The sequence below is a fragment of the Phaethon aethereus genome (genome assembly GCF_964289735.1).
Source record: "Phaethon aethereus genome assembly, chromosome: 19".
Classification (NCBI taxonomy): Eukaryota; Metazoa; Chordata; class Aves; order Phaethontiformes; family Phaethontidae; genus Phaethon; species Phaethon aethereus.
Genome location: NC_138595.1, coordinates 6239577 through 6267574, shown reverse-complemented (window position 1 = coordinate 6267574; position 27998 = coordinate 6239577). Strand labels below are relative to the sequence as shown.

Sequence of the window (27998 nt, the reverse complement as noted above, 5' to 3'; positions counted from 1 at the left end):
AGCGAGCTGGTAGCTGCGAGCCCCCCAGACCCATCGGCTTCCATCCGCCCCGTGCAATCCCCAACGCCGCCCCGCCTGCAGGACATGGACGATCGGGAGGACCTCGTCTATCAGGCCAAGTTGGCTGAGCAGGCTGAGCGCTACGATGGTGAGCGCTGGCTAGGAAGGCCGTGCAAGGCCAAGGGGAGAGGGAGGGAGCGGCCACAAAATGGCGGCTGGACGGGGGAGGGGGGGCAGGCGGGGAGGAGGGGGGCACAGACAAAATGGCGACTGGGAGCGCCCCAAGGGGCTGGTGGAGCTGGGGATGGGGGGCCTGAACGAGTGGGTGGCTTGGGCCTGGGCGGGGCCCGGTTCGGGGGGCGGTGGCGGCAGAAGCCGGGAATAAAATGGCGGCTGCGAAGGGCGAGTCCAGGGGGGGGTAGGGGAGCCGCCCCCGCCTCAGGGGGTCCGACAAAGAGACCCCAGTATCTCTCTTCATGCCGCTGACTGGCGCGGCTTGAGGTGGTTCTCTTCTGCCCGGGCCTTGCTTACCTTCGGGCTGGACCTCGCAGAGCGCGGCGGTGTGGGGTTGAGGTCGGCTTGCCGCAGACAACGCCCAGTGCCGTGCTCTCCGGAAGGTGGGTGCCCGGCTCTCTGGGCCCCTCGGGAGGCGATGCTGAGGAGAGGTTTGCTCGCCGTATTGGGTGCCGGGGGAGGGGGCTAGCGCTTTTCTTTCTCTTCGTTTGCCCTTGGTTGGAGATACTGCTGCCCCAGGCAAACCCAGAGAGAGTGAGCACTCGCCCTGGAGGGATCGAGTACATGGCACTTCATTGCCTAAAGAAAATGCATATGCTTTCATTATGTGGTAGAAATTATTACAGATCACTTTATTTTCACAGCATTGTCTTTTCATCCTTTTTCCCTTGGGAGCTTTTGCACTATGATCGATCATTTCATACCTGGGGAGAAAGTGGTAGAGGGGAGGAACATCCTGGGTGGTGTTTCTTGCCCCCCAAACATCTGTCTTGCAACTGTTTCCTTAAACATGTTTCCCTTGCATATAATAGAAAGGGCCTTTAATTTTCTCAATGACGTTGCTCTTCTGGGACTGTTACTTTTGCCCTCAGACCTTGTGCTTATTCATTTAAAGTGAAATAAATACCCTTGTATGGAAAAAGTGTTAATGCAGTTACACTTCATTTAGAGGTAGGAAGACACTCCAAATACTTTGTGTTCATAATTTTCGTAGCCAAATAACATATTTTTACTGAGTTGGGCTTAGAAAGTGTCTGATAGCTGTATTGCAGAACATCTGAAAAACGCATGTTTTGGGGAGGTAAGTAGAAACTACAACAAAAAAGAAAGGCCTAAGTAAGACTCCCTTCTGTGACAGTTGCGGTAGGGAAATAAAGTGGAACTAAGAATTCCACTAAATGAGAGAAGTCAGTCTCCACAATAACTGTAAGGACTTAGACAAAAAAATGCCCCCCAAAAAAACAGGTATTGGGGTACAGCTTAATTGATTTGGGTAGATGGATGCATGCAATTCCATGTTCCCAGTTAAGTGTGCGACTTCTGCTAAGGGTTTTGGGTTTTTTTCGGTATATTAATTGCCTACCTTAAAGGGTGTGAGATGGAAAGATGCCTTTCCCCCTGGCCCCCAGTCCCAATTCCAGCAGCATTCCTGGAATAGGTTTGGTGAAAGGGTTCTCCACCTGGTATAGATGAGTCAGTGCAACTGAAAGTGTTGACTTTGGTTTGAGTGGAAACCCAAGTTGGATGCGTGGCCAACATCCTGGAGGATTCCTCATCTTTGGGAGCTTTTGAGGCATGACTGTCATTCTGGTGTTTTCTTAAGTCAGTGGTAAAATCAGTTCTTTAGAAAGTGATCAGACTCTACTCCATTGTAGAGATCTGCAAAACAATCAGACTCCCTGTCAACTAATAAAAATTGATTAATAGGGATTGCCTTGGTGCAGCATTTTCCTCAGTAGACTTTCTATTCTACCAGTATCGTGAATGTTTGTGAAACAAGCTGGCTAGATCAAAATGTGAAAGACTTCTTTTTGCTGTATCACTTCTGAATGCTAATGAGACTGTTATCATTTAGGAGGAAGCACTGAACTTAAAGTTGTCATGTTTAAATCAATGCTGTGGTTTTTAGACTTCCAAAGTTTGTTGGAGTCAAGTTGGGTAAACAAATTTAAGGTGCACCCTCTTATTCTGCTAGGTGTTCTAAATGCAGCTTCATGTCTGTCGTGTCCGTGGCCTGGCAGAATATGTACTGTAGATACTGTTTTAGCATCTAATTCTGTATTCTTGTTCAGCTGAAACAATTAAATACTACTGGCATAATTTGTTCTTGCTTGTATGAAATACTGCAGTTCTGCCAAGATCATAGCTGAGACTGCTAAATAATTCTGTGAACAAAATTGTTTGGGAAGCAATATGGTGAAAGTGTAAGTTACTCTTAGTTTTGCTCTTCAGTTTAATCTTCGAGATACACGGTCAATGTTACTAATTGACACTTATAATATGGTGTAATGGTAAGTACTGCCTACAGGTATATTGTAATCAAGTTTCTTGTGTAACTTGAATATAACAAATTTTTGTGTTTAATGTTAGGATAGTCTTACGTTCTGTCCCATCTTCTTTCTCCTTGAGACTGAGTGGTGTGTGGTAGGTTGTTTTTTTATGTATGTTTCATGGCATTTATAGCAGCATGGTGGACATCTAGCTGTAGCTTCCCTGGTGTTACTTACCTGACCCACTTAATGGAATTCATGAAGTCTTGGAAACTGTACTTGTGAATTGTTGGAAAACCAGGCCTGTATCTGTACTGTTTTCGGTATCTTGGCCCAGATTAAGGGGACAACTTTCTCGGTACTTCTGCAGTGTAAGTAGCACTTAAGCTCTGATCTCTAGTGGTACTAAGAGATTTGGGTGTCTCTCTGTCTTCACAGACCTGCTTAGGCATGTCATGACAAATCACAAAATGCCATGAAGCTTACTTATAATACAGGAAGCTTGGTGAGAAATCTCACTTACTGCTGTTTCTTCAAAGACTATTATTAATAGAATAATATGTAACTATAAATTTTTCTGGTTTTGGAAAACAATTGGAGTAGGTAACATTGTGTTGGTTTGTGAAATTACCTCTTTAATATTTGAGTTCTTTATATTAAGAGAATGTATGTATCTGCATTCCTGTAGACTGCTGCTAATGTTGAAACCAATTCTTCATTGTGGAAGCTAGGTAACATCTTTTAATTGGGTGAGAAACATGCTATGACACAGGGTAAACTGTAAGCAGATACTTAAACTCTAAACAGCAGTTTAGTACTATAGATCTTGAGGTATATGACTTCAAATTTACATATGGTATAACTTAGGTGAGGTGAAATAGGTGTGTGTGGGGATTCTTTGGGATTCCCCCCAAAAAACAGCTAATAGGTCAAGGTATAGGTAAGAAGGGAAAAAAAAGCCAACAGAACTATTTGACAGCTCTCTTGGCTCCCAGTACAGCAAACTTAACATGTGACTCCTGTGTGTTCATAAATTGTCTATCAGGAAAATGTCTTTATTATGAAGGCAGTAATGTGTGCAGCAATGGACTTAATTCAAGATTTGAACCCGTTTTTTAAAAAAATTGTCTCAATTTCAGTTTGCAGAGGACCTGTCTCTTTCAAGCAAATGTCAAACACACTTAAGTGGTTTTGTTTTTCCTTCTCCTCACATTAATGGTTAGTACTTATACCTGTCCGTCAAAGGTCTTACTGTTCTAGTGACCTAGGGTATGACTGCTCTCTTTGTCTCTGAATTGGGTAGCTGTGAAAGGGCTAAAAGCCAGAAAAATCTTAGCATATCCCTAAGAAATGTAGGAATCAAAGAGGTAGATAGAGTATGGCCAAGACAAATGTTGGAGGAATTAGATTGTTAATGTTTTTAAGTGATAATTGTTTACATACTGGGCCATAAAATTTGACTTCTGATCATGAGGATTTATGTGAGAGAATACCTTTTTCTGTAATGGCTTTTTTGGCTATCTTGAGGTACCAAGAGCAACCAGAGGAGACAAACATCTACAATTAGATGGTTTGGTTATCTGTGAGGAGTCCAGAAGCTGAGTTGGTGTCCATTACACTGGAGTACACTTGTGTACTTGTATTAGATTACTTAGTAGCAGATCTCAGTCAAGCAGAGAAATCTATGTTGAGGCTCAGTCTTTAGATTTGCTTATGTTTGCTTTCAGACTAAAATTTTGGTTACAAATACTGGAGAAACCCTCTTATTTAGAAAGACTTGTGATAGTCCATAGGATTTATTATGCAGAAAATACCATTGATGCTTGGATAATTTGGCCTTAACCCAGCTATTTCTCTGAGTATGTAAAAGTACAGGTATGCTTTGTAGAACTGTATACTGTGGATGGAACAGCTCTCCTATGAGGACAGGCTCGGAGAGTTGGGATTGTTCAGCCTGCAGAAGAGAAGGCTCTGGGGAGACATTATTGCAGCCTTCCAGTACTTAAAGGGGGCTTACAGGAAAGATGGTGACAGACTTCTAGCAGGGCCTGTTGCAGTAGGACAAGGGGTAATGGCTCTAAACTAAAAGAGGGTAGATTTAGACTAGATATAAGGAAGAAACGTTTCACAGTGGGGTGGTGAAACCTTGGCATAGGTTGCCCAGAGAGGTGGCCGATGCCCCATCCCTGGAAACATTCCAGGACAGGCTGGATGGGGCTCTGAGCAACCTGCTTTAGTTGAAGATGCCCCTGCTCACTGCAGGGGGGGTTGGACTGGATGGCCTTGAAAGGTCTCTTCCAACCCAAACTATTCTGTGATTCTATATTGCAGAGTCACGCGGTCAAATGTTGGAAGAGTCTTGGCTGCACCAGTCATTGTAAACCTTATACAAGGAATAGCAGTATAACCTGTTACTTTCTCCACAAAAACATAGTCTAAGCCATTGTGCAGTATGGATGTTCTTTGGAACTTTTTTCACCCCTCTCTGCCTGTTGGTTGTCTTAACTTCTGGGAATACAGTTGTTAGGTTTTTATGCTTGTTTGTATAAAACTTGTATGTGAGGTAAGTGTGGCATGCTCTAGATACGGAGCTTAAGATAGGATTATCAATTTTTAGTACCTCAGTAGTTGCACCCTGCTTTTAATTGCCTGTAATAATCTACTCCGGGTGCTTCAACCACATGAAGACCTTGAAGAAAAATCGCAGAAACTTAGGTAGTGTGTAAGGGTAAATGTTGTGTTCATTTTATGCTTTTATAAACTAAAGGTACAGTTCTGCAAAGTGGGGGGTGAGCTAATCCAACAACTCACTGTTGAAAAAGGGATGTCCTCTCTCCCTTGGCTGTTTCTCATGTTTACTTGGGTTCTAGTCTGACCCTTAGGTCCAGTTCAGTTTTCTTTGAGCAAGACTTGTTTCTTTTCTGAGCTGTTGACCTGAATCATCCAGTTGAGAGGTCAAAGAAATACTGAGCTGGCATGATGGAATTGATATGGGTAGAGGGGAAAGCCACTCGCCCACCCCCCCACAAGCTGCTGGACTGGTTTTAGCCCTCTCAAGTCTTACTTGCCAAACGCAGTATTTCTTAAGAGAACAGAAAAACCTAATGCAGGCGGTGTAATAGTGTGTGTAGAAGAGGAGTTCCTAATGGATGGAAAGATGAGCCCTGCCATCTCTTGGCTTCAATTTGTAGCTGATCATTGTAGTGAACAGGATGGTGCCCACTGATGCCAGGTGGAGGCCTGCAGTTCTAGGGAAAATGCAGTCTATTGGCATTAATTTTCATGGTTACACTCATCACTTAATGAAGAAAATACGCTTGTCCCTATTTCTTCAATTCTTTTTTTGTCTTTGTGTTTGTTCTTACCACTTTGCTGCTACTACTAAGTTAGTACTTACTATTTGCTTCGGTTTGTCTGGATCACTTACAAATGTTAGCATGCTTCCCAGCGCAGATCACTGTGATTCCACTGGTGATCCTTCTCTGTTCTGAACACCTCAGTCTTATATTCATACCCTGTTTCCTGTCTTTCAGCCAAGTGTTTATCCATGTGAGGACTTTCCTTCCTATCCCATGGCAGTTGAGTTCCTTAAAGAACCTTGAGTGAGGGACCTTGTCAAATGCCTTTGGGAAATCCAGGTAGACTATAACAATCATGTCTTCCTTGTCCATATGCTTGGCTCATTCAAAGCATCACAGTAGATTTGTGAGGCATTACTTGTGTTTGCAGAAGGCCATGCGCTACAATATAGTGTTTATGAATACTCCCACTTGTTCAGGTTTTTTTATGTAATTCCTGTTAACTTGACCCCTTGTGAGTGTTAGGTTAATTGCTCTGTAGTTCCTCTTGAGTGTCTACTGGAACCTTTCTTGAAAATTGACATAGTGTTAACCACTTTGTGTTTGCTGCTGCTACTAAAGTCTTAACTTTAGTAGAGAGGTTATACACAACAGCTTAGGATCAGATACTTTATTTTGAGTTCTTGTGACTTGCCACTGATCATCTTTTGTTCATTCCAAGAATGAACAAGTGCAAGACTAATACTTGTACTGAGTCTTCTCTGAATACTGGCTATGGTGCACGATCTTCTATGGTGAACACACATGGGAAGACTTGTTTTTTATGCTGTACTCTTCCCATCCTCACATCACACTGCATGGATGCTCATTTGCAGCTTTTAGCTACTGAAATGCTGACATAGATACTGAGCACCAGCTTAGAAGCTTGAAGATCTTGGTCTGCTTTATTCCTCTTATCTAAGGGGAGTAAAAAGGATTAAACTTAAAACACTTTTCTGAAGTGCTGTGCTTCTGCCGATATAAACTTCATAGTATTTAAGAATGCCACCTTCTGCATTTTCCTAAGGTTCACTTTTATTTGAGCCTGCAGTATGATGACCATCAAGTCATCTCTATCCCACCTTTACTCAACAAGCTCTTTTTCTCTTCTTATTTTAACAAGCTTTCTCACTTTAGTTCCTCTTTTGGAAGTTAAGCACACCACTAACAGATTTTTCTCGCTCTTGTTTTTCCTGTGGTCATGTTGAAGCAATGTATGTGGTGGCAAGGGATAGTTAATTCAGCAGTACAGTTGAAGTAGATTCTGTGTATGATTGAAAAATTTTTCATCAGATAAGGAGTACCATGTTGTATGCTATATAACTAGATGCTTCATAAAACAAACAAAAAAGCAGACACTGTAGCATCATGGTTAGTGAGAGACTTAAGCACTATATGATACCTGAACTAGAGGTTGCAAATCCTGTAGTTTTGCCCCAATGGGTTCCCTTCTTTAGTGCATCAGCATTTGTTTAGGGCAGGTGGTTTCTGTTAGAAGCACAAACTTTCATAGAACTGTGAGATACTGGCTACTCCTTTGCTATTGTCTACCGTTTAAGTTTTCTATCCTATATTGGGAAGATTTTTAGTCTTTCCACTAAATTTGCTGTACATTACCTATTTCCATGTTTGCTTACACAGGGACATTCCAGTTCCCCTAAGTTACTTGGATCTCTAGAGTTTGAGAAGCAACAGAGAGGTAAAAGTTTCTCAGCTCTACCTGGTGAAGAGGCATTCATTACTAACTAGCTGTGCCCCTTGTATGAATTCTGGTCGGCCCCTAGTGGATGGTTATCAAACACATGCTTCTTGACACTTGTGAACTTCCCCTTTATTTTTTAGCTTAGAACAAGGCATAATCTTCATCTTTCATATTAAATCTTTCTTATTAAAACAGAAAGACCCCAACCCCAAGCCATGTACCAGGCTGTTTTACAAACCTTTTGCAGGTAGCACTCGCTGTAGTGGCAACCACTGTCCGAATTCTTTGTGCTTTACAAACTATGCATGGTGTCCCTACTGTTTTACTCTGCAGTGGCTGGAGGTGAGTCAGCAATGTTTGCTATGAGGAGCCAGGCATCTTAATCATAGTAGTAGAACATAGGAACTTCAAAAATGGCATGAGTATTGTTACGGTTTTGTAGTATCTTAGGCAGTTGTTTTGAGTCTCAGTTAAATGCCTTTTTCTGTAAGAACATGCAAACCTGATCAGGCCAAATGTATGTTTATTATGATATTTGTGATATTTCTTGTAATAACCAACAGCAAATGGCTGGGGAAGGGTGTAAATCTAGGGCAAGCATGTCATTTTCCAGAATATTCCTATACCCTTCCACATCTTACTCTTCTGGGATTTCCTGCTCTGGTGGCATGATCTGACAGTAGCGTAATAGGGTGACAGACACAGTCAGCTGAAAGGCTGGAACTTAACCACTTAAACTACAATCTCTGTCTTTTTGAATCTGCATATCACTTTTTCCATAATACAGTGTAAGCATCTCCAGATTGTGTATACAAGGAATTGTCATTACTGCAGTAATCCTTCGTACCGAAATGTAATCTCAGACTTGTATTTTGTCTTAAATGGTCTCTGAGCTTTTCACGTCCTTATGAAATCTCCCAGTTAGGTAAAGCTGCACTTAGAATATAAAATATTTGTCCTGTTGGCAGGCATAGGTGGCTTTATTTTTTTTTATAGAATTAGGTTTCTATTGAAGAAGATACAGATATGCTGTCCTCTTGCTTTTGTATTGCCGGAGTTTTTAAGATTATTCCTTAGCCTTAACCTTCTAGGGCTGAATTACGGCTTTACCATGGAAGAACAAGGTATATGCATAATATTGTTTTGTTGAAATACCAGCCCAGATTTTTTTATTGCAAGTAAACTAGAAACCTTTTTCTCCCAACAGCTTTGTATGTAGGCTGATAAATCTTTTCTCTTTGGGTAAGATACTTGTTTATGGGTGGGATTCTAAGTTGTCGTTGTGTATTTAACTAGTTACAGGATTAAGATTTTGAAGAGAAGACCTTTCAGTTCATCAGCGTATTAAGACAGTCTGTGTACCTAGTGTGAAGAGTTGGTGAAGCTTGAGAGTTACGTGCTTCAGCACAAATGAGGAGAACCTCAGGTGCTCCGCTCGACTCCTCGTCTTATTCTTGATGTCTGTCGCTTGGCAAAGTGTTTATTTGGCTTGTTAACAACTCACAGTTGTAAAAATCTTGGGGTGACGAGGCCTGTTTTCTGGTAGTAGTTCTGAGCAGTTGACCCATTTTCTTTTGGCACCATTGTTTCTGTGGTTATGGTTCTGCAAGATGATAGCTAATGACCTCTGCAGAAGACTAAAGAGATGCAACAGGGCTGATATGTACTGCCGGAGGCTGTGCTTCTTGTAGGACTGGGTCTTAGGTATGCCTCTGTAAAAGCTATCGCTTGGCTTAAATTTGATTTGTCCTCCAGTGCACGGAGATGTTGGACCTCTGTTTCAAGGGCTCATGTGTTTAGGCTAGCAATGGAAAAATCCTGCAGCAGCTAAGCCATTGATGAAATTTGTAATGATATGATTGTGTTCTGAGAATCAGATGCTCATTTACAGGGAACAGCAAGTCTTGTGTATAGTTTTTTTTCTTTTAAATTCCCATGTTAGAGAAATCTGCTTCTAGGGAAGAATTGTGAAGGAAAATTGTAGTACAGTTGTTAAAACTTGCCCATTTCTTTCCCCAGTTGTTGGCAGTTTCCTGATACAGTCCAGAAGATCTTGGAAACTGTTACTGTACATATTTCTCACCTCCACACTTCTGAAGTAGTTATTACACATGTATCATTGTTATGAGATAGGTGTGAATATTTATTTTACTTCATCAAGAAGCAGGATTTCTATAGAAGTGTTGTAGTGCATCCCTTAGTATGACAGGAATGCTCTGTAGTTAATCTCAATTGGTAAAGTACAAAAGACGTTAAACTCTGTTTTAAAGACCAGCTAGATCTTCTGTAATCTCTGTGCTGCTGTATGATGGTTAGAGATTACCTGTGGGGTACACACAAGTGTAATGGAAAAAGACAAGGCGTACTTCAGAAACGTGGCAGTTGCAGAGAAGGTGTTAGTGTTACTCAGTTTCCTCTGGCTTTCCTAACTTCAGAGAAGATCTAATAGGATGAAGTTAATGTCATCTTGGTTAGTTAAGCTTGCCACACAGCCAAAACCATGCGTGTTTGATTAAAGCATACTGGTCATCCTGGGTCAGACCAAAGGCCTTCAGAGTGATGGTGGATGTCTGGGAATGAGCATCATAGATGAATAAATAGTATGGCATGACTACTCCCTCCTTTTTCTACACTGAAATTATTTGTATTTACGTAGAGGCTATCTCTTCAGCTCATGAACTTCTACAGCTGACAGTTGAAGGGAGGACTGTGCATTCTCAGATAGAGGTTAACTTCTTAATTGTAACTGCACTACATCTGGAGTTTAATCCTCTTATCTGAGGGCAGTTGAACATTAAGCTTAGAGACAAGCCCTGTGTTTCTTGCTGGAGCTTGGCAAAGGTACCCAGGTAGCAGAGACTGCAAGCCTTAATTCCTGTTTGTCGTCATTGTTCACAAAAATTGTCAGGCACATTATCTTGGGTGTAGCTGTGCTGGTTTAAGAAACTTGGATGTGAGATGACTTAGCTTGCATAATTTAAAAGTACTTTGAAGTAAAATCTTTGTATAGGTGGTAGGGTCATCCTTCAGGAAGTAAGTCATAGTGCTTGCATTATTTAAGTTACATATTTGTAACTCTGTCATGTTGCCTTTACCTTAGCTAGCTTAAATTACCAGACTGCGTGCTTATATGAATATTAACTGTGTGTATGTGGGGTGTTACAGCAATTGTTGAAGTCTTCAGCAGAAACAGTTCCCTATTTTGCAGCAGTAGGGTGATGTTCTGTCAAATCCTTGGTGGATTTTTTGTTATTTTCTGTGATCTGGAGAAGCAAAATCTACTGGTAGAGGTGGGGATTTTTTCCACCTCTGGTAAGAACAGAGCCACAGTAAAATTTTGTCCTACACGTGTGGAGATCTGCTGGAGACTGTTAACATTGCTCCTGTCAGGGAAAAAGATTGAGCCTACAGTTTCCCGTTGCTGAAAAAGCTTATGCCTGTTAAGATTGTGAGCTTTGGCACCTGGGGAAAAAAACTGGCAGTTAAGCTTAATTAGTTTCCCATTGCTTGTGCTGCTATGACACAGCAGAACTTGAGGTGAAATGGTGGGGGAAGGATGGTGAGTGGGCAAGGTAAATAGGCCACAGAACAGTAAGGCATCGTATTAGGGGGGATATAGCCTAATGACATCATCAAGCTTTTGGTAGAAGCTAAATGTTGTTCTGGTGTTCCTCTACCTGGCAGATAGCTATGGAACAGCTGTCCTGTTGAGTAGATAAGGTAGTTGGGGCCTAGTCTCATTCATTAATGGTCTTGTTTTCTGTCTTGTGGGATTCCCACCAGTTCTAGAATCTGGAAGGTGAATGGTGAATGTACTAAAGCACTGTGTGGCAGGATGAAAGCTATGATTCCTGGATGTCTCAGACTAAGCCCTCAATTAGTGTATATTTAACACCTTTGGCTTTTACTTTTCTAGTATGTCCCAAGCAATCTTAATGTGGTTAGGTAATGAAAGGATTATAACCTGTCTTAAGTAGTTCAAGCTTTTGCTTCCACTTGAGTGTAGGAAAGCTATATTTAGTAATAATTTTTTGAACCTCAGGTTTAGAAGTCCTTTCCAAAAGGTTTAAACTATACGTATCAATTAATTTGTATTTTCTGTGTTACTTTTCAGTGTAAATAGCTGCTTGGCATAAGTAGATATGGTTGCTCTGATTATCCTCAAAAAAAGAATGACTTTTTTGCTACTTTTCCGACCATCTAATTTTTCTTTTGGTGGTTCCTCTTGGAACTTGCTTCCCTAATAATAGTACTCATACTTCTCTACATCTATTCAAATCTGGATTTTATTTTTTGGTTAATTACCATGTTACACTGTATTCCAGCTGACAAATCAGTGGAGCGTGCTGTAATTCTTCAGTTTATCCTTACTATGCTTGAAAGCCAGATTACATTTGCTCATGCTTTTCTCACTATTCACTGCCTTTTCTGAAGCACTCTGAAGAATATTTATTCCTGTAGGATTGTACTGATAACTATGATCCACTCAAACATGCTTGCTGCTAAATCCTTTTTGTCTGTCTCTTAACAAAAAAATACACAAATAATTTTGTTGGGACCCTTGTCAAATGCATTTGAAAGAACATCAGACACTTCATTTGTGTACATGCTCATTGGTTTGGTTGGAACACTCAAGTATAAAAGGGAGGAATAACTGTGTATGAAAGGAGGAGGGAGCCTCTTTTCATAAGCTATCATTAATGTATAACTTCTATTGAAAGGTTTGAAAGATGCTTTAGCTATGAGAATAATTGTCTGACCATTTCCTCCTAGAAATGGTTGAATCAATGAAGAAAGTGGCTGGAATGGATGTGGAGTTGACAGTGGAAGAAAGAAACCTGCTTTCTGTTGCATACAAAAATGTGATTGGAGCCAGAAGAGCTTCCTGGAGAATAATCAGCAGCATTGAACAGAAAGAAGAAAACAAAGGTGGAGAAGACAAATTAAAAATGATTCGGGAATATCGGCAAATGGTAAGGTGTAGTTGGTGTTACGGCATAATGCTATTTAGTTAAGGGCTATTTTTGTTACCCTTGCTATAAACTGCACTGGTGTTTTAGACTGCCTGCAGTGTGGTGACCAGTGTGGTGACCTGTATAACCAGTCTTGAAAGGATGAAGCTTGTTCCTTCCTTGTCTGGAGAATAAATATGCTTGGTGGAGGGGAGGGCTTGGGTATTTTTGTGTAAACACTAAAAAGGCTGTAGACTCGAAGTAGAAAGTGGGGGCTCTTTGTCCAGTGCATTTACATACCTGCTAAGTATTTGAACTGTGCTGGCACTTTGTTTCTTCCCTGCTTACTCAAGTATGAGGCTGCTTGTGCTTAGGAGGCTTTATTCTTTCCCCTCCAACCTGACTTACCCCAAGCAACTTTTTTTTTTTTTTTAAATTAACGGTGTCAAAGGAGGTGTTTGTCTGTTAAGCTTCTACTTCTGATAAAAGTTGCTTTGGCTGATACAGACTACGGATGCAGTTGGTGCTATTGCAGTACTCTGTCCTACAGGGTTCACAATATTAATACTGTTAGTTGGAATGCCAATGGGGACGGATCTTTGGTGTTCTCGGCATAAAGACAGGCAGTGTAAAGCCAGATGGCACCTTTGACTCCTTTACCTTGTCTTTTATCACTGTGATAGTTGCATTTCATGTATGTTGGCCTTGTTTTGTTACTTTTCCCCACCCCCAGATGAAAACTTGGCAGGAGTTGCTGTAAACCAAGTGCTTAGCAGTTGGGTGACTGAACAATAGTTGCCTAGTTGGTCTTGTATAATTGAACTGGCAGATCTATTATTAGCTCAGGCAGCTATGTGTGTGTTGAAATGAGTGCTGAGATAGTATGGCTTCTCTGACAGCATCTAGTGCTTAAAATGCAGATTTTTTTTTTTTTTTTCTTCCTTAAGCTGGTCAGTTACACTGGTAGCAGTTAAAGCAATCAATTTGGGATAAAGCACTCCATGTTCCTGGGGATGGGGGATCTGAAGATGTCGTGGTCATCTCAGCTGTGGAACTTGCATGTGTAATAACCTCTAGGGCCTTGCTGTTTTCTCTCTCTTGAGAGAGGGAAAAATTGATCCACATAACTTTATGCTGAGTCTAGTCAGTCTGTGCAACTTTACTTAAAATGGAGAACTTGAAGCAAGCTTTGACTCCCATCAGTAAGGGCTAATGAAACTGTCAGCTATTAGAACAGTGAGTAGTTGTTCTCCTGCTGGTCCCCCTTTCCTTAAATGATGGTTTAGCATGGAGCAGGCATGCTCCCATACTATTTAAATCCCACACATTTCTGTAGAGATTTAATCTCCATTATTTGAGTACAAGTGCCTCCACATGGTTCACATCTCCACTTCCAGAGAAACAGTGGTGTCTATTATATCACCTGGCACTGATTCATATACCACCAATGGAAATGATGTTGGCCTGGAAATGTTTTCTCAGGAATGGCTCTGGACTACTTTCTGTTGACTCACAGGGTTTCTGTTGCTCCATGGAATTGTTAAAGTTGTGAGTTTCTAATTTTATGCTGGCATGCTGATGGGATGAGGCTCTGCCAGTTACATACAGTCCTAAATACCATTTCTTGATGGGTGTCTGAAATCTTTCTAACAGATCATATAAAATAAGACAATAACTATCAGATGATTGTTTGAATTTGTCTTATACTGTGTCCTTCCAGATTTTTTTCACAGTGAAAAGACTTTTTTTCTTGTTTTTGAAAGGACTGTAAAAAAGGCATGGTTCTGCATCTCTCTTTGTAAAGAGAGCAAGTACTATGCAGAACAGACTGGTGCACAAGAAATGAATGTATATAGTCCTTGAAGTAGGTATCAAGAGCAAGAGGCCAGGTGAAGTGCAGTGCCATGCCAGATTGTGTTGTAGCTGCTGGGAGTTACTATTAGTTAGCATCTGCTGTAAGGAGAGTGTTAATGGGTTTGGCAAGATGGCATGGGAGCAGTAAGGACCTGAAGAATGTACTGCAAAGGTCTGGATGATGCTTCTCACTGTCACTGCTGGAACAGCAGCACAGCTGCCCTGTTGTGATGCTCAGTGCTTCTCAAGTAAGAGAGAAAGTCCAGTGCAGGCTCAGCAGAGTTCTAGGTGTTATGCTTACCTTGTCAACAAATACACACTATTGTAGCATTTTTCAGAGTAAGTTCAGTGTTGTTGGGAGACTCTTCCCAGGTTTGAAAGGCACTGGAGAAGAAGAAAAACACCCCAAGAAACCAAACACTTGCCTGGGGACTGACTGGCCAAGTCTAAAGCACTGGGGAGTTGGAGAGAACCAGTATCACTAGAAAAACACATCTCTTGCCTACCACCAGAACCAGCTGTGACCTTGCTCAGCTATAGAGTGCTGCTTGAGTTGAAATGGAAGGTGTAGTTTGTGTGAAAGTAGTTCTTTGATGGTTTTGGTCTACATCAGCATTTAATTTAGCATGTCTCAAAATTGTTTGGAGGTTGAGCTACTAGCCAGTATGACTTGGGGCAGAACTCAAGGGATGATGGTGGTGTTAGAGTAGGGCCAGGCTGGTTTTGTCTGAAGCGCAAACTAGGCAATACTGAGAGATGATGGAAGGTGCCAGGCTGTGCCTTGATCCAAACCACTTAAGTGGTTTTGTTTTTCTACTTCCCTTAAGATAACTAGTGAAACGCATACATAGCCATGGGGAAAAATGCCACTTACTTGCTGCTCTCCTCGGTCCTGTGGCCATTTGGATACACAAAAGTAGAGCCCCTGGCTTTCTTGTCTGACTGCATCTCTGTAGATGAGAAGACACTGGGGCCTGTGTTCTTCATCCTTGAGAGGATGAAGTGGTGTATTATCTCCACATAATGGAGATTGCTTCCTTGTGGTAAAACCAAATCCCTTCTATAATAGCGTAGGACAAGTATTTGCCCCCTTCTTACTGGTCTATATTTGTGGCACTTGAGAATGTGTGTTTCTAGTGCTCTGGGTTGTATTCTGGAGCAGCTGCAAGGCTGTCTTCTCCTTCCCCTCTTCTTAGGTTAGGCTATGAATTGGCATAAATGTGGGTTATGGGCCTGTCTGTTTTGGCAGGGTGGGAAGGAGGTAGGTTACAGGCTTTAGCAATTGTTCCCTACCGTACTAGTTTCATGTTGCCTCTCAGTTGTGAGGTGCAGCTATTTTGGGGGCTACCTATTAAAACAGGTCAAAGAACTAGTACAGGCCACCCTTCCCTTGGTTGCTTCTAATAAGTTTCCTTATTTAGATCACCAGGTGGTTTACAAGCTTTTGTATCTACAGAGCTAAGAACATGGTCTGGAATCTGATTAAGCCAGCACTACCACTAAAATAGAGAGGCAGGATGGGTTGTGGGGGCTTCTATGCACCCATCAGGGTGAGCAGTCCTTCCTTGCCAGTCAGAGCCTGTGGTACCATTTGTCATATTTGGAGCTGAGATGGTGATAGATCCTAAACCTACCTTTTCTGAATGCCCTGAACAGGCTTAGTGTGGGCTCTTGTGCTGGTTTGCTGCTTTGCAGAGCTCATTGAGCCACTCTGTCTAGAACAGATCCTTTCATAAAAGAGCTTTTAGGGTTTTGTTGTGGGGTTTTTTGTTTTGTTCTTAATCAACTTGATTTGTATTAAATCTTTTTAAACTTAAGCTTGGGTAGGACATTTACATTGCCCTGGACAGCAGCTGATCTCTGATTACTTGTGTGACTGATCCTTTAAGCAAAACTGAAAAAGGTCTGTCTGAGATGAAATAGAAGTTTGTACGTGTATGGTTATTTAACAAAAGAGGATTAGAAACTGATTTAATTCTTTGCAGTTTTGCTGAAGATCTCTCTGCAAAAGAAGTCATTGAAAAAGAGGATCAAGAGGAAAGAAGTTTGCAGGAACTGACTGCTGGCCAAAGGTTTTATAGCTTTTGTAGCCCAAGAATATATGAAGTAGATTCGTCTCAAATGACCATAATTCAGCAACTTCCTTAAGCATTTACCATATAACTAAGTATAGTGTCTAACTCTTCCTCTGAATATTAGGGCATTCTGACACTGTTTGTACATGAAATTTGCTGTAGATTAACTTCTTTAAAGGAACTTTTGCAAATCTGTTAAGTCATTTTGTAGAAATCGGTATGTGTATGTATGTGCCAGTTTAACATTTGTTTTGGATCTGTAATTTTAACAGCTTTTGAGGATAGATGTTGTAGTTGTAAACCTTAATAATTTGGGAGCTATATGGTGATAAAAATATTACATGGCAAGAGAAATGCTTAAAGAAAGGAGAGAGAACTGCGTGGGAGGGAGGATAGGAAGGGATAGTGGACTAAGTGGGGCTGCTCTTGTGATCAAAGACATGCAGTTCCTGGTAGTTCTTGTATCTGATTTTGATGCCTTTACTTGAAAACCTCTACTTTAATAGTACATAAAAGTAATTTGACCCAGAGTTGTCTTCAGGTGTAGCTGTGAAAGTTACTGCAAAATCATAAAAGAGCAGCAGTAGGTAACTATCTGGACTTAACCAACCACTCCTACTGTGAATGACATAGGATGCTCAGAGCAAGTCTGGTTTTGGCAACGTTCATGGCAAAAGGCAGTTTTTAGTTTTTTTGGTATGCTTCATTTCTTTGCTTTCAGATGTGAAACTCTGTGGTAAAACCTAACCTCATAGACCTTTCTTTATATTCTACATTAGAAAATATGAAGGTGATGTGCCCATGTTTTCACTTTGGCTATTAAAATCCAATATCTGTTTTTAAATAATGCTTTATTTTCTTTGGCCACAGATCTCACTGTTAGTGTTGATGATTTCTGCTTTTTCTCTGAGTTGCTGCTGCACTTTGCTTTTTTCCCTGCTTCTGAAGTCTGTATCTTCTGGAGTTGGTTTTCCTCTTGTATCTGACCTTTTTGTTTGTGTGGCACACTTTATTCTGTTCTAATACTCCATGATTTTTGTCTTTAAGGCTCTCCTGTTAGTTTTGCCTCCCAAGTAGTCACTAGAAACTTGTTCTGAAAGTGCCATTTAACTTTGGGGTGTAATGGGAGTTTAGCTGATTTGTATTAATTACCTTCAAATTGTCACTTTTAGGGCAGCTTTCCAGGATCAAAAATGTAAGGAACTAGGAGTTGCGCAAGCCTTACAGTAAGGAATTATATCCTGAGACAAACTTAATGCAACTGTCTAGCAAAATGTTTTCCAGGGCATTTATAATTCCATTATTCACTTAAGCATTTTGTCATACATCAGTCCTTGCCTCTTTTGTGTGCCAGCTAATTATGCAGAACTGTGTTGCTTAACGCACCTGTGGAGCAGCTGTATTTTTTTTCCTTCTGTCCCCACCTCTTTGGATTTTTATGGTGTGGCCTTCTTGATGTTTTGATATTTTTGAAATAGCTCTTACTCTTATGTGCTAATCTCGCCTCCTTTTTTCATTTTGGGTGTTTTTTATAGGTTGAGACTGAACTGAAGTTAATCTGTTGTGACATTCTGGATGTACTGGACAAACACCTCATTCCAGCAGCTAACACTGGCGAGTCCAAGGTTTTCTATTACAAAATGTAAGTATTTTCTTGAGGCAAGGACCTCTTAACTGTATCTGAACTAGAGACAGAAATAAAGTAGATATACATGTGTTCTGCCCACTCGACCACAGTAACCTCTAGAAGGAGGGCAGTTCAGTCATGTCTAATCAATATCACTTTTTGGCTACCTTTGAGGTGTTAGTATCCTGGTTGTGTGGTTTTGTATTGATTGTTGTTTGGAATAAGGTCATGAGAACTTAACGTAAGCTGTTGTGCAGCTCTTAAATGTAAGAAACAACTGTTTTCTTGAGCTAATAACATAGAAATTGCATCCCTGCTTCAGTGTTTTCTTGCATGACCTGTACACTCATAAAGAGAATTAGGTAGACGGATAACTTTAAAATTGCATTATCAAATGAAACTTGCCCTTGGAGTATGTTGCTGTGGTCACTATTTTGCATATTTTGTACTTTCTGAAGCATAATTTAAATCTTTTAAGTGATCAGAACGTGTTTTCCCCTGTAGTTGAATTGTCTCTATCCTTCAGATCAAAGAGTTGTCTAGTTCAGATGAAATGCAATTGTACAGAGACACAGTTTGGTAATGGAGACGGTAATACGATGATCTCATGTACTAATGCAAGAAAATAAGTGAAGCCAAACTGTTTTTCCTGCCTGATGGTTTAAAATTTACTCAAGTACTAATGCTCTGTTGTTTAGACAGCAATTCAGCAGCAGTGTCTTTTGTGAATGTACAAACATCGGTTTCGGAACTAAGCTGTTAATTTAGTGGCTGGTGGGGAAAGAAGGACTACTGACTCATTACTGTTTCTGTTCTCAGGAAGGGGGACTACCATAGGTATCTGGCTGAATTTGCTACAGGAAATGACAGGAAGGAGGCTGCAGAGAATAGCTTGGTGGCTTATAAAGCTGCTAGTGATATTGCAATGACAGAACTCCCGCCAACACATCCTATCCGCTTAGGACTTGCGCTCAACTTCTCTGTATTCTACTATGAAATTCTTAATTCTCCTGATCGTGCCTGCAGGTAGGTAGTGACTGGGAAGATGGGGGAAATTCTGTGTGAATGCCAGACAAGCCAGAAGTGGTTGCTACTTAGGTAACTGCTCTTCCTCAATGGGAACACTGGGCTGGCTTTCTTCCTGCTAGTAGTTGATGACTTGCTGTGTTTGAGGTCAATTCATTGGAAAAGTTTTCAACTTTTGCCCTTTTCTTTTGAGTCCAGACCCATTTGTTTTTCTGGGAGTAGATCATGTATGAGAAGCAGAATAGTGATAACCTTGGATTGATCAACTAATGGCAGTTTAACAGCTTGCCATGTTAAGTCTGTGCATGCCCTTATCCTGCCAAAAGTGTGAGGTGATTTAACTTGCCTCTCTTGCTGTTGGCTGTTACACAAGGTAAGAGGGATCATGTTCCTAATTTCTGTGAACTGTGAGCATGTATAGAATGACAATAGCTTATCCATCTGTAGTGGTTCAGCTCATGTGAGCATGAAAGTGATGATTGAAGCAAATACCATTTATCTTCTATTCCTGTCATCGCAGGCTGTGTAATACACGTTCTTTTAAGCAGACCTTGATCAGTTGTACCGCAAGATATAGAAATGTTTAAAACCAATGTCCTTGAGTAAAAATATTCTTAAGCACACAAAGTGACTGGTTTTGAAGATGGTAGATACTTGGATGAACATCTAAACAAATTTTTAAATTATTTAACAGTGTTATAGAAGCTATGGATGTCATGTAGCCAAACTAGAAGATAGGTGTTCTGAGGCACAAGTTTCACTTGTGTGCTTCTGCATTCTGTTTAGCAATATATGTTAAGTCTGATTCATTCTCTGCTTGTAGGTTGGCAAAAGCAGCTTTCGATGATGCTATTGCAGAACTGGATACACTGAGTGAAGAAAGCTATAAGGACTCTACACTTATCATGCAGTTGTTACGTGATAATCTGACACTATGGACTTCAGACATGCAGGGTGATGGTAAGTAGACTGCTCTAAAATGCTGATGTCCCCTGACCGCTGCTGACGAAACAGCATGGAAATGTGGATTGGTTTGGTGTTTTACTTCTGTCTTTCCTAATAATTGACTCTCCTGAACTTCTGTCCTTTTTTTAACTGTGGTAAGTTGATGGGGGTGGCACTATCTTGTTTTGAGAAGCTTTTCAGCTCTTACTTGAAGGAAGGAGGTATGGAATTAGTAACATTATTTTCCTTTTTTTTCTCCCCACCTGGCTGTTTAGGCATCTGTGATTTTAAAAGCAGTGACTTCATTTAATTCAGCTTTTCTTTCTTAAGGCTTGTCATGTTCATCTATGGTTGTCATTACAACGAGATGTGAATTTCCAGTGCAGGACGAAGTATTGCAAATGATCTAGTTGTTCCCCCCCGCCTTTTTTTTCAACTTGCTCGGTATTTCTGTTGGCATTATAGTGGCAGATCTACTGCCATCATATTAATCACTTCACCTTACAGCACTTTGCATCTTATACTCTTCTTATGAAGAACTGAGTACAAAGAAGAGGCGAAAGGAAAAGGGATTTTGTAAAATATTTTATCAGGAAAAAAATCTGTTACTTGAGATGTTTGAAGTACTTTCTTTAATGATCTCAAAAATGCTAGGTTGCAACTCCTAAAGTGGGCTATTGCCAGAGCAAATACCAAATACATCCCCTGGCAGTACCAGAGGGTGGGACATTGCTTATGCTTACTAACATCTGGTAGTTACTCAACTTTTTTAAAGTGTTTTTTTGGCGTACTGAATGGACTTTTTCCTCTTAAACTTTCACATACAATGCTAAGTACAAATTTACTGTTCAGATTTTTTTTGAGTTAAGCCTTCTGTTTTACTGGTTACTGGTAGTGAATTAAACATGCTCTCTATCTAGAAAGATTAAACTCGTGGGGGTTTTTTCTACAAAAATTACATCCTGGAGAGACAAGTGGAAAGAGCTGTCTGTCTTTACTTTTAACTTGGAGGGAGAAAAAAGTCAGTCCTGTTTAAAGTGTATTAGGTAGTTAGAAATGCAGAGGATTGAAACAATACTGCTGCTTAACTTCAGCTAAATAAATGAGTGTCTTGAACTTTTTTTTTGTAAGATGTTACTTGAAGCATGGTGATAGCCATATAGCATTATTTTGGAGTACTTTGTTGGTGTAGTGTCCATTTGAAAGCAATTGTAGAATCTCTTGACTACCTGTTTTTCTGTAGGATCGATGGGTTTGTTTTAAAGAAGTATTGTTAACTTGATAGCTTCTAGCTCTTTGCATAGATGGTGAGCATTGAATGTTGCAGGTCACGTTTTACCCATGTTTCTTTGGGCTTTTGACTCGGAAAACTGTAGATGTGTGGGTCTTGGCTCCTAGGTGACCCTACATCCTAGTGCTTAAGTCTCTTGCAAGGCAGCATGCCTTGTGTTCAGAGATGCAAGATTATCTAATGGTGCAGAAGCACATGCATGTATCCTGGATGGATCTGTATGGGCTCTGTTCTAAATACTGCAGGTATTATTAGATGCCTGCCTTGCTATGGTAGGCATTGGAAACAGAAATTTTGTTCCCAATTCCCACAATTGAGGTATGACTTTTTTTTTTTAATGGAGCCAAATATCCTGGTGCTCTGTGGGAACACTGAGGAAGGCATTTCAGTGGCTGGATTGCTGTTGCGAGATAGTAGCATTAGAACATCTTGCAAAAGCTCTCTCTGTTTGCATGTAAGCTGACTAACATGTCTCCTGTATCTCATGTATCACAGAAGTTCAACAAGATTATTTACAGGGGCTGTTTATATTTCTTTTGCATAATCTAGCTTCAAATTTCTTGTTTCCTAATTAGCTTCATAGCATAGAAAATAGCTATTTTTGTTCTTCATGAAGTATTTCCTAGCTACTGTTTACGATACATGCCAGAAGGATAATGATTACAAACTACTTAAAATCGTGGTGCAGTTCTTCAGGTCCATAAAAAATACGGTGTTTATACATAACGTTTAGACATAGGTGCAAAGTTAAGTTTTTCTTGTTTCCTCATACCATACTCATGTGCTGATTGAGTGCATTTAAAACTGTTGCTTCCAGAACCTCCATATTTCTGAAATGGGTTAAAGCCTTTGAAGATTGGTAAAAGTTAATAGTGGCATTCAGAAAGATCATCACAATTAGCAGTTTCTTAAGGGGTGGGGGACTTGAAAAAGGCTTGTTCTTTTACATTAAGCTTTTGCCTGTTGTGATTTCAGTTGTGTAGGTTGTAGGGAATGACTTTGTAAAATCAGGTGTTACTCAGCTGCTACACTTCTCCGTCTCATTTACTGTATCTTTTAACCATGTCATAGATGAGCTGTTTAGTTTATTTTCACGCTTGTAATATCGTCTTCATATGATTTCCTGTTTTCCCCTTCTTTCCTGCTGTATAGATTCCTAAAGGAAAGTCCAACTGTTCATTTCCTAAAAACTCTACTTTGTAAGTCTTCATCATGGCTCAGTGAGCTTTTCAGAGTCAGTTTTTTTCTGATCACTAATCATGCTTGCCTCTGTCACTCTCTTGCTGCTGATAAATTGCTTGTATCTTTGAGTCCATTCCAGGGCTAAGCAATGTTCTACCAGTGTGTGACCTGTTACCCCTATGCAGGTCCAAAATGCTTGACTAAGATCCAAAGTAACTTACATGTTTGGGAATTGAGCTGCATACCTGGATGGATATTAAGAATATTTGGGCATGAAAAGTACTTTCACTATCACCTGTTACAGGAGTATTTGCTTAAGTGCGTTGGCTAGAGCATGCTCAGATCTTCTTTTAATCATCTTCCTGGGTTAGGGCCTCTGTTTTTTTTTATCTTAAAAGATGCGTTGCGTAATTTTAAAATGTAAATTTTGTTGTTGTTGAATGTCAGATGTCTTGTGTTCCTAGGCCACCTCTTTCCAAACTACCTTGTATTGTATGTGGTGAGAATCCTGAATCTGGGCATGCTCTGAGCAGGCGTTCTGATTATATGCTGAAAGTCATTAGTCTCATTTGATTGGATTTTATTGCCAATTAATTTTTTTGTATGGGTAGTTTTTGTTTACTGCCCTTAAGAGAGTACCATCTCCCATGGTTAAGGATAATTGTAAAGAAAACATTTTTCAGTTTCTCTTATCAATTAAACTTAATCATGCATGTGTTACGGCATTAGCTGAAGTGCATTAAACTTTTTCCTATTGCAGTAGGACTCGGGCAAAGATGTGCAGAAGGCATTGCATGCATCTCACCCAGGGCAGCGGAAGTGTAACCACTTACTGCAAGTGTCTTTATGAACAGACTTCCATTTTACTGCATGCTGCAGCCTGGTTGAATAGGTCCAAGCTGGCTGTTTCTCAAGAGAGATGAATTTCCATGTGATGTTTTTCTCTAATAACCTGAAGCCTAGGGTTTCTTGTCGTGTTGGACTTGAAGTAGGGACATTTTTCCGTATTTCTTTTGGTACCTTTAATAATACGTGCCGTCAGTGTTGTTTTGCAGAATTGACTGCAGTACCTTGCTGTTGTTGAGACTTGAGTGGACTTAAGTAGAAAAAAGTTGAATTTCTAAAAACTGTTTTGGTCTCATTTCTGTAGCTAGTGGATAGATGTCCTTAGCGTGCCCTGGAGTAGAGATGAGGGGTTTGGGAAGGTATGTTCTAATTTAAGGATGTTGATCTATAGCCATTCTGATGACTTTTGTCTTGGCTGTTCACATCTTGATCAACAGGACTGATCACATGCACAGTCTTAGTTTTCAGCAGTGGTGGTTTGTTGTTTGTACTTATGACAGCGTATGTATTCTAATAGCCCGTGCTACAGTTCTGTATGGAATGTGATGAGGTAGTGGTAAGGCTTAATTTCCATGGAAACACTTCACTCCAGAACTGGCTATGAGAGTGTGTGTGAGATTTACGCAAGTGTGTGAGTGAGCGTGTGTACTTGCATGAAACTATTAATCTCTAGATGCTTCTTAAGCCGTTCTGCAGGTCTCATTTTTAAAAGTTAATGTCTTCCTTACTTTTAAACACTTTCATAGGTGAAGAACAGAATAAAGAAGCGCTGCAGGATGTGGAAGATGAAAACCAGTGAGACACAAAGGCCAACAAGAGAACCCATCTCTGACCACCCTTCCCCTTCCCCACAAAAACCCTCAGTGTCACTCTGAGAACCACCAAAATCTGACTTTTACATTGGGTCTCAGAATTTAGGTTCCTGCCCTGTTGGGTTTCTTTATTTTTATTTTTTTTACACAGTTTAAAAGTTCTTAAAGGCAAGAGTGAATTTCTGTGGATTTTACTGGTGCCAGCTTTTAGGTTCTCTAAGACACTAACAGGACTGCGTAAAGGCTCTTTCAGCATTACTGTATTGTCTCCTGCCAGATGTGGCGAGATTGCCACTAGAAGTGGATGTTACACCTGAAGGCCATTAGACTTGTAGGGGAGAGATATTTCTTATGGCAAGGTAGTGGGCATGTGGTGGCATTTTTCTTTTTTTATAACTGTTTAAACTGAATTTTATACCAATGTTTAAACTTAATTGGGTGTTTAGCTTGAAGTTACAGGTTGCATTGGGACATACATTGTAGTGGTTTTACTGTATAAACACAAAAAGTTTCCAAACTGCTGAAATGTTGCTGAAAATCATGGTGCTGGTAACAGTTCAACAATCCGTGGCTGCTCATTCTTGCCTATTCTTTACTTTTCCTCAAAGCAGGTTAGCATTGAAGGTGGCATTGATAAGCCTGCATGCGTGTTCAATATTTTTTCTTTCTCCCTCCCCTTTCCCCATCTCCCTTCGCTCGCTCAACCTCTTTTGTTCAGTATGTGTAACTTGAAGCTAATTTGTACTACTGGATATCTGACTGGAGCCACAGATACAGAATCTGTATTGTTCTTACTGAAACACAGCATGGAATTAACATTAAACTTAAATAAAACAAACCTAAATTAAAAATGCCAAATATTGCTGTGACTTTCTTTTATATTTTAGTTATTTCAGCAAGAATAACTTTCCTTTGTTGCTTGTAATAGGAACATTTGGAGGGGGAGAGAAAGAGAAGTAACAGCATTGTTCTTCAGACATGAGATAAAGATAGATCCCAGTCTTACGTGTAAGTAGTATAGCCATGAGGCCAGCCTCCTGGAAGACAGCCTGCTGTGCATCAGGAGGGGTTAGAAGCTCTTCCATGCCATTTATTCAGTCTTTCCCTCCCTGAATGCACAAAAAGCTGTGATCTGATTGATGCATTCATCTTTCTTGCCCTTATGGCACTCCTCATCCAGTTCAGTTACATAAATGGAGAGAAGGGAAACATGTTACTTAATGTCCACTGTCTTAGAGATCTCTAGGAGTGATCTGCTTCTTGTTAATAGACGGTAGCAGGGCTGCCCTCTCTGTAGATGGATTTGACTCAAGAACCAGAGATTCAGTTGGGCTGTGTGACAAGTGAGGAAACAAAACCATGCCCTCCCTCTCAAAAAATTAAGACATGCGATGAAACAGTTTCTACAACAAAGACAAGATGTGGAGTTGTTTTTTGTAAAAATTTATTGAGCGTAGTCTTGAAGAGGTTATAATAGCGTATACAGCATTGTATAGTATATACACTCTAGCATATACAGTGGTATGGTGTATATGCACTACAGTGTATACAGCATTCCAGGCCTGGGGCAGTGTTTGGTAACTGCAGAATGTCAGAAACCAGAAAGTAGGAGACCAAGCCGATCGTATGTGAGTGGCAACATGTTTGGTTATATTTTATTCAGGGCTTACTGGAACTGTTGTTGGTACTGCATCAGGACAGAGGTGGAACGTGAAGGATTTCTAAGGCAGGTAGAGTGCAAAATGCACAGTTTGAGGTCTAGAACTTGGAAATGGAAGCTGGAGCTGTGATTTGCTTGTCACACAGCTGTCCACCCTGTAGCCTTTTGGGTTCTTTGTTAAGTGAAGGTGCTTAGTATTAACCTCTGTAACACAGCATTCAAAACGTGCATCCCTTCTAGCTTTGGGTTAGGACTGGAGTGAGGTGACACAGCTTGCTTGGGAAGATGCTTCCATGCAAAGGAGCTGTCAGCAGTTGGTGAGTAATGCCAGTGGTGCTGGACTAGCCCTCTCTTCCTCTTCAAGGCAGTACTGAGAGGCATTTATGTATGAACATTGTGGAGCTTTATTGTGGGAGCTCAAAACTTCCAGTTATCGCTGAAAAGAGGAAAAGCAATTTTTTCTGAAGGTGCTGCTCTGAGCCTGGTGAGCTGGGGGGAAGGGGCAGTGGTGACTCCCAACAGGTACAAGGTGGGAGGGAAAGCTCATGTGCACAGCCTGTGGCCCTAGGCTACAGGTTTCATTTCCAGCCTAGAGCAGCACAGAGAAGTGGTGGCCTCTACAGGTTGTGTTGCTTACATTTTGTTTGGGGGAGGTGGATATGAAAAAGTTCCTACGGTATAAAAATATCACTATAGAGCAAGAAATGGGACAGGTGACTTCAAATAAAAGGTAAAAGTCTCTGGATCCAGATCAGCAAAGAAGTTACATGATGGGTTCCTCAGATTAATACCTTATAATCATAAACTAAAACCAACAAAAGTTCCAAATCTAAAACACAAAAATTTCCACATCAACTCCATCTCTTGTAGTGCATCTCATACTCGGCTATAAAGTATTTACAGGGTTTTACTCATTTACACAATATGGCTTTAATATACTGTAACACAATATGTCTTGGAGCAAAATTCTTCATAAAACATTCTTTCTGAATATAAAGTTTGGCATTTCATTGATTTGGCTGGCAAAGCAGCAGAGTTGTTTGTTACCTGATTGTGCTTTTTGATGACAACAAGCACAAATTTTGGTTGTTTCCATCAGGGCTTAAACTCTAACAAGCAGAGCTACCTTTCCCTCAAAGCCCAGCTTGACTATGTTTCATGAGCCACAGTTTCACAGGCATTGCGTTGGACCCATGCGTTTGCCACTAAGGTAAGGAAGAGAAGGCCTTTCTTTTGGAACTTTCATATTAAGACAAGAAAGCAAGATGTATTTTGTGGATTTTCTGAAAGTGCAGGTCTTTGGTAGCAATAAACAAAATGAGCAAAGCGAGGAAGGAGGGGGGATGTTGCTGGGAACAATGTCCAGCCAATTCTATAGGGTACAGTCAGACTGATGGAGGAGAAGGTCCTGTTGTGGTGGCACGTTTTATCATCGAGAATTCAAACGTGGAGCAACCTGTGGGAGAAGAAAGACAAGCTAGGAAGTGTGTTGAAAACAAAGATGCTGCAACAGGTTTAGCTCCTAACACATCTTTGAAGTGAAGTGCAACGAAGATTGGCTTGTAGAATTAAGCTGCTAGGCCACAGTATGTAGAGTCTGCTCTACTCTGAAGTTGGCCAATCTCAGCAGGGAACAAAAGCAGGTACTGGCAATTCAGTACATTTGAGCTCAGCAAGTTAGAGGAGTCCACAGCGCTCTTACACCCCAGTCTCTGAGGCTACAGTAAAAACTTCTCCCAAGGCTAGCAGTACGAGACTGCTTTGCTGAGGAGGGAGGGGCAAAACTGGAAAAATGTTCCTAGGGCTGGCTTGGAAAGGCTGTTACTGATAGCAAATGAAGCAGCACAATCCTCATTTCAGCATGCTTGTACAAATGTCAGCTCTTCCTGCGTACAGTCTGTAGGCATAGAGCAAGGAACTCCCTTGGCAGGGCTGCGTTTGCGGGTTCCACAGGATGGGCAAAGTGGAAATGGTGATTGCTGTTCTGAGGCTACTCAGCCTGCAGTAGGGCAGGGGAGCTCACTCTTCTAGCTCTGATGCTGGAAGGGGAGCGAGTGCAGGCTAAGTATGCTCCGGACTTCTTTCTGAACAACCTTTAATTTGGCAATGCATAAATCGGTTGCATGACTGTATCTGACTAGCAGAAAGACTACAAATAATCTGAGAAGGGAAGGGGGTGTGTGT

The 27998-nt window shown here is 40.8% G+C and overlaps 2 protein-coding genes across 2 annotated transcripts in view; one reads left to right on the top strand and one right to left on the bottom strand.

The window, feature by feature from the left end:
* Positions 1-84: 84 nt before the first annotated feature.
* Positions 85-24651, top strand: YWHAE (tyrosine 3-monooxygenase/tryptophan 5-monooxygenase activation protein epsilon; the record flags this gene model as incomplete). The annotated part of the gene is made up of 6 exons (XM_082008374.1): positions 85-148; positions 12318-12517; positions 17961-18067; positions 18872-19078; positions 19902-20038; positions 24089-24651. 6 exons carry the CDS (start codon positions 85-87, stop codon positions 24139-24141), a joined length of 768 nt encoding a protein of 255 aa, XP_081864500.1. The 3' UTR covers positions 24142-24651.
* Positions 24652-27243: 2592 nt separating this feature from the next.
* The window catches only part of MYO1C (myosin IC), a gene marked incomplete at its 3' end in the record, with an annotated part of 58380 nt that continues 57625 nt past the window's right edge, over positions 27244-27998 (bottom strand). Inside the window, exon 32 of the mRNA XM_082008639.1 lies at positions 27244-27270. Coding sequence (XP_081864765.1) covers positions 27244-27270 — 27 coding nt within the window. The remainder of the gene's footprint in view (positions 27271-27998) is intronic.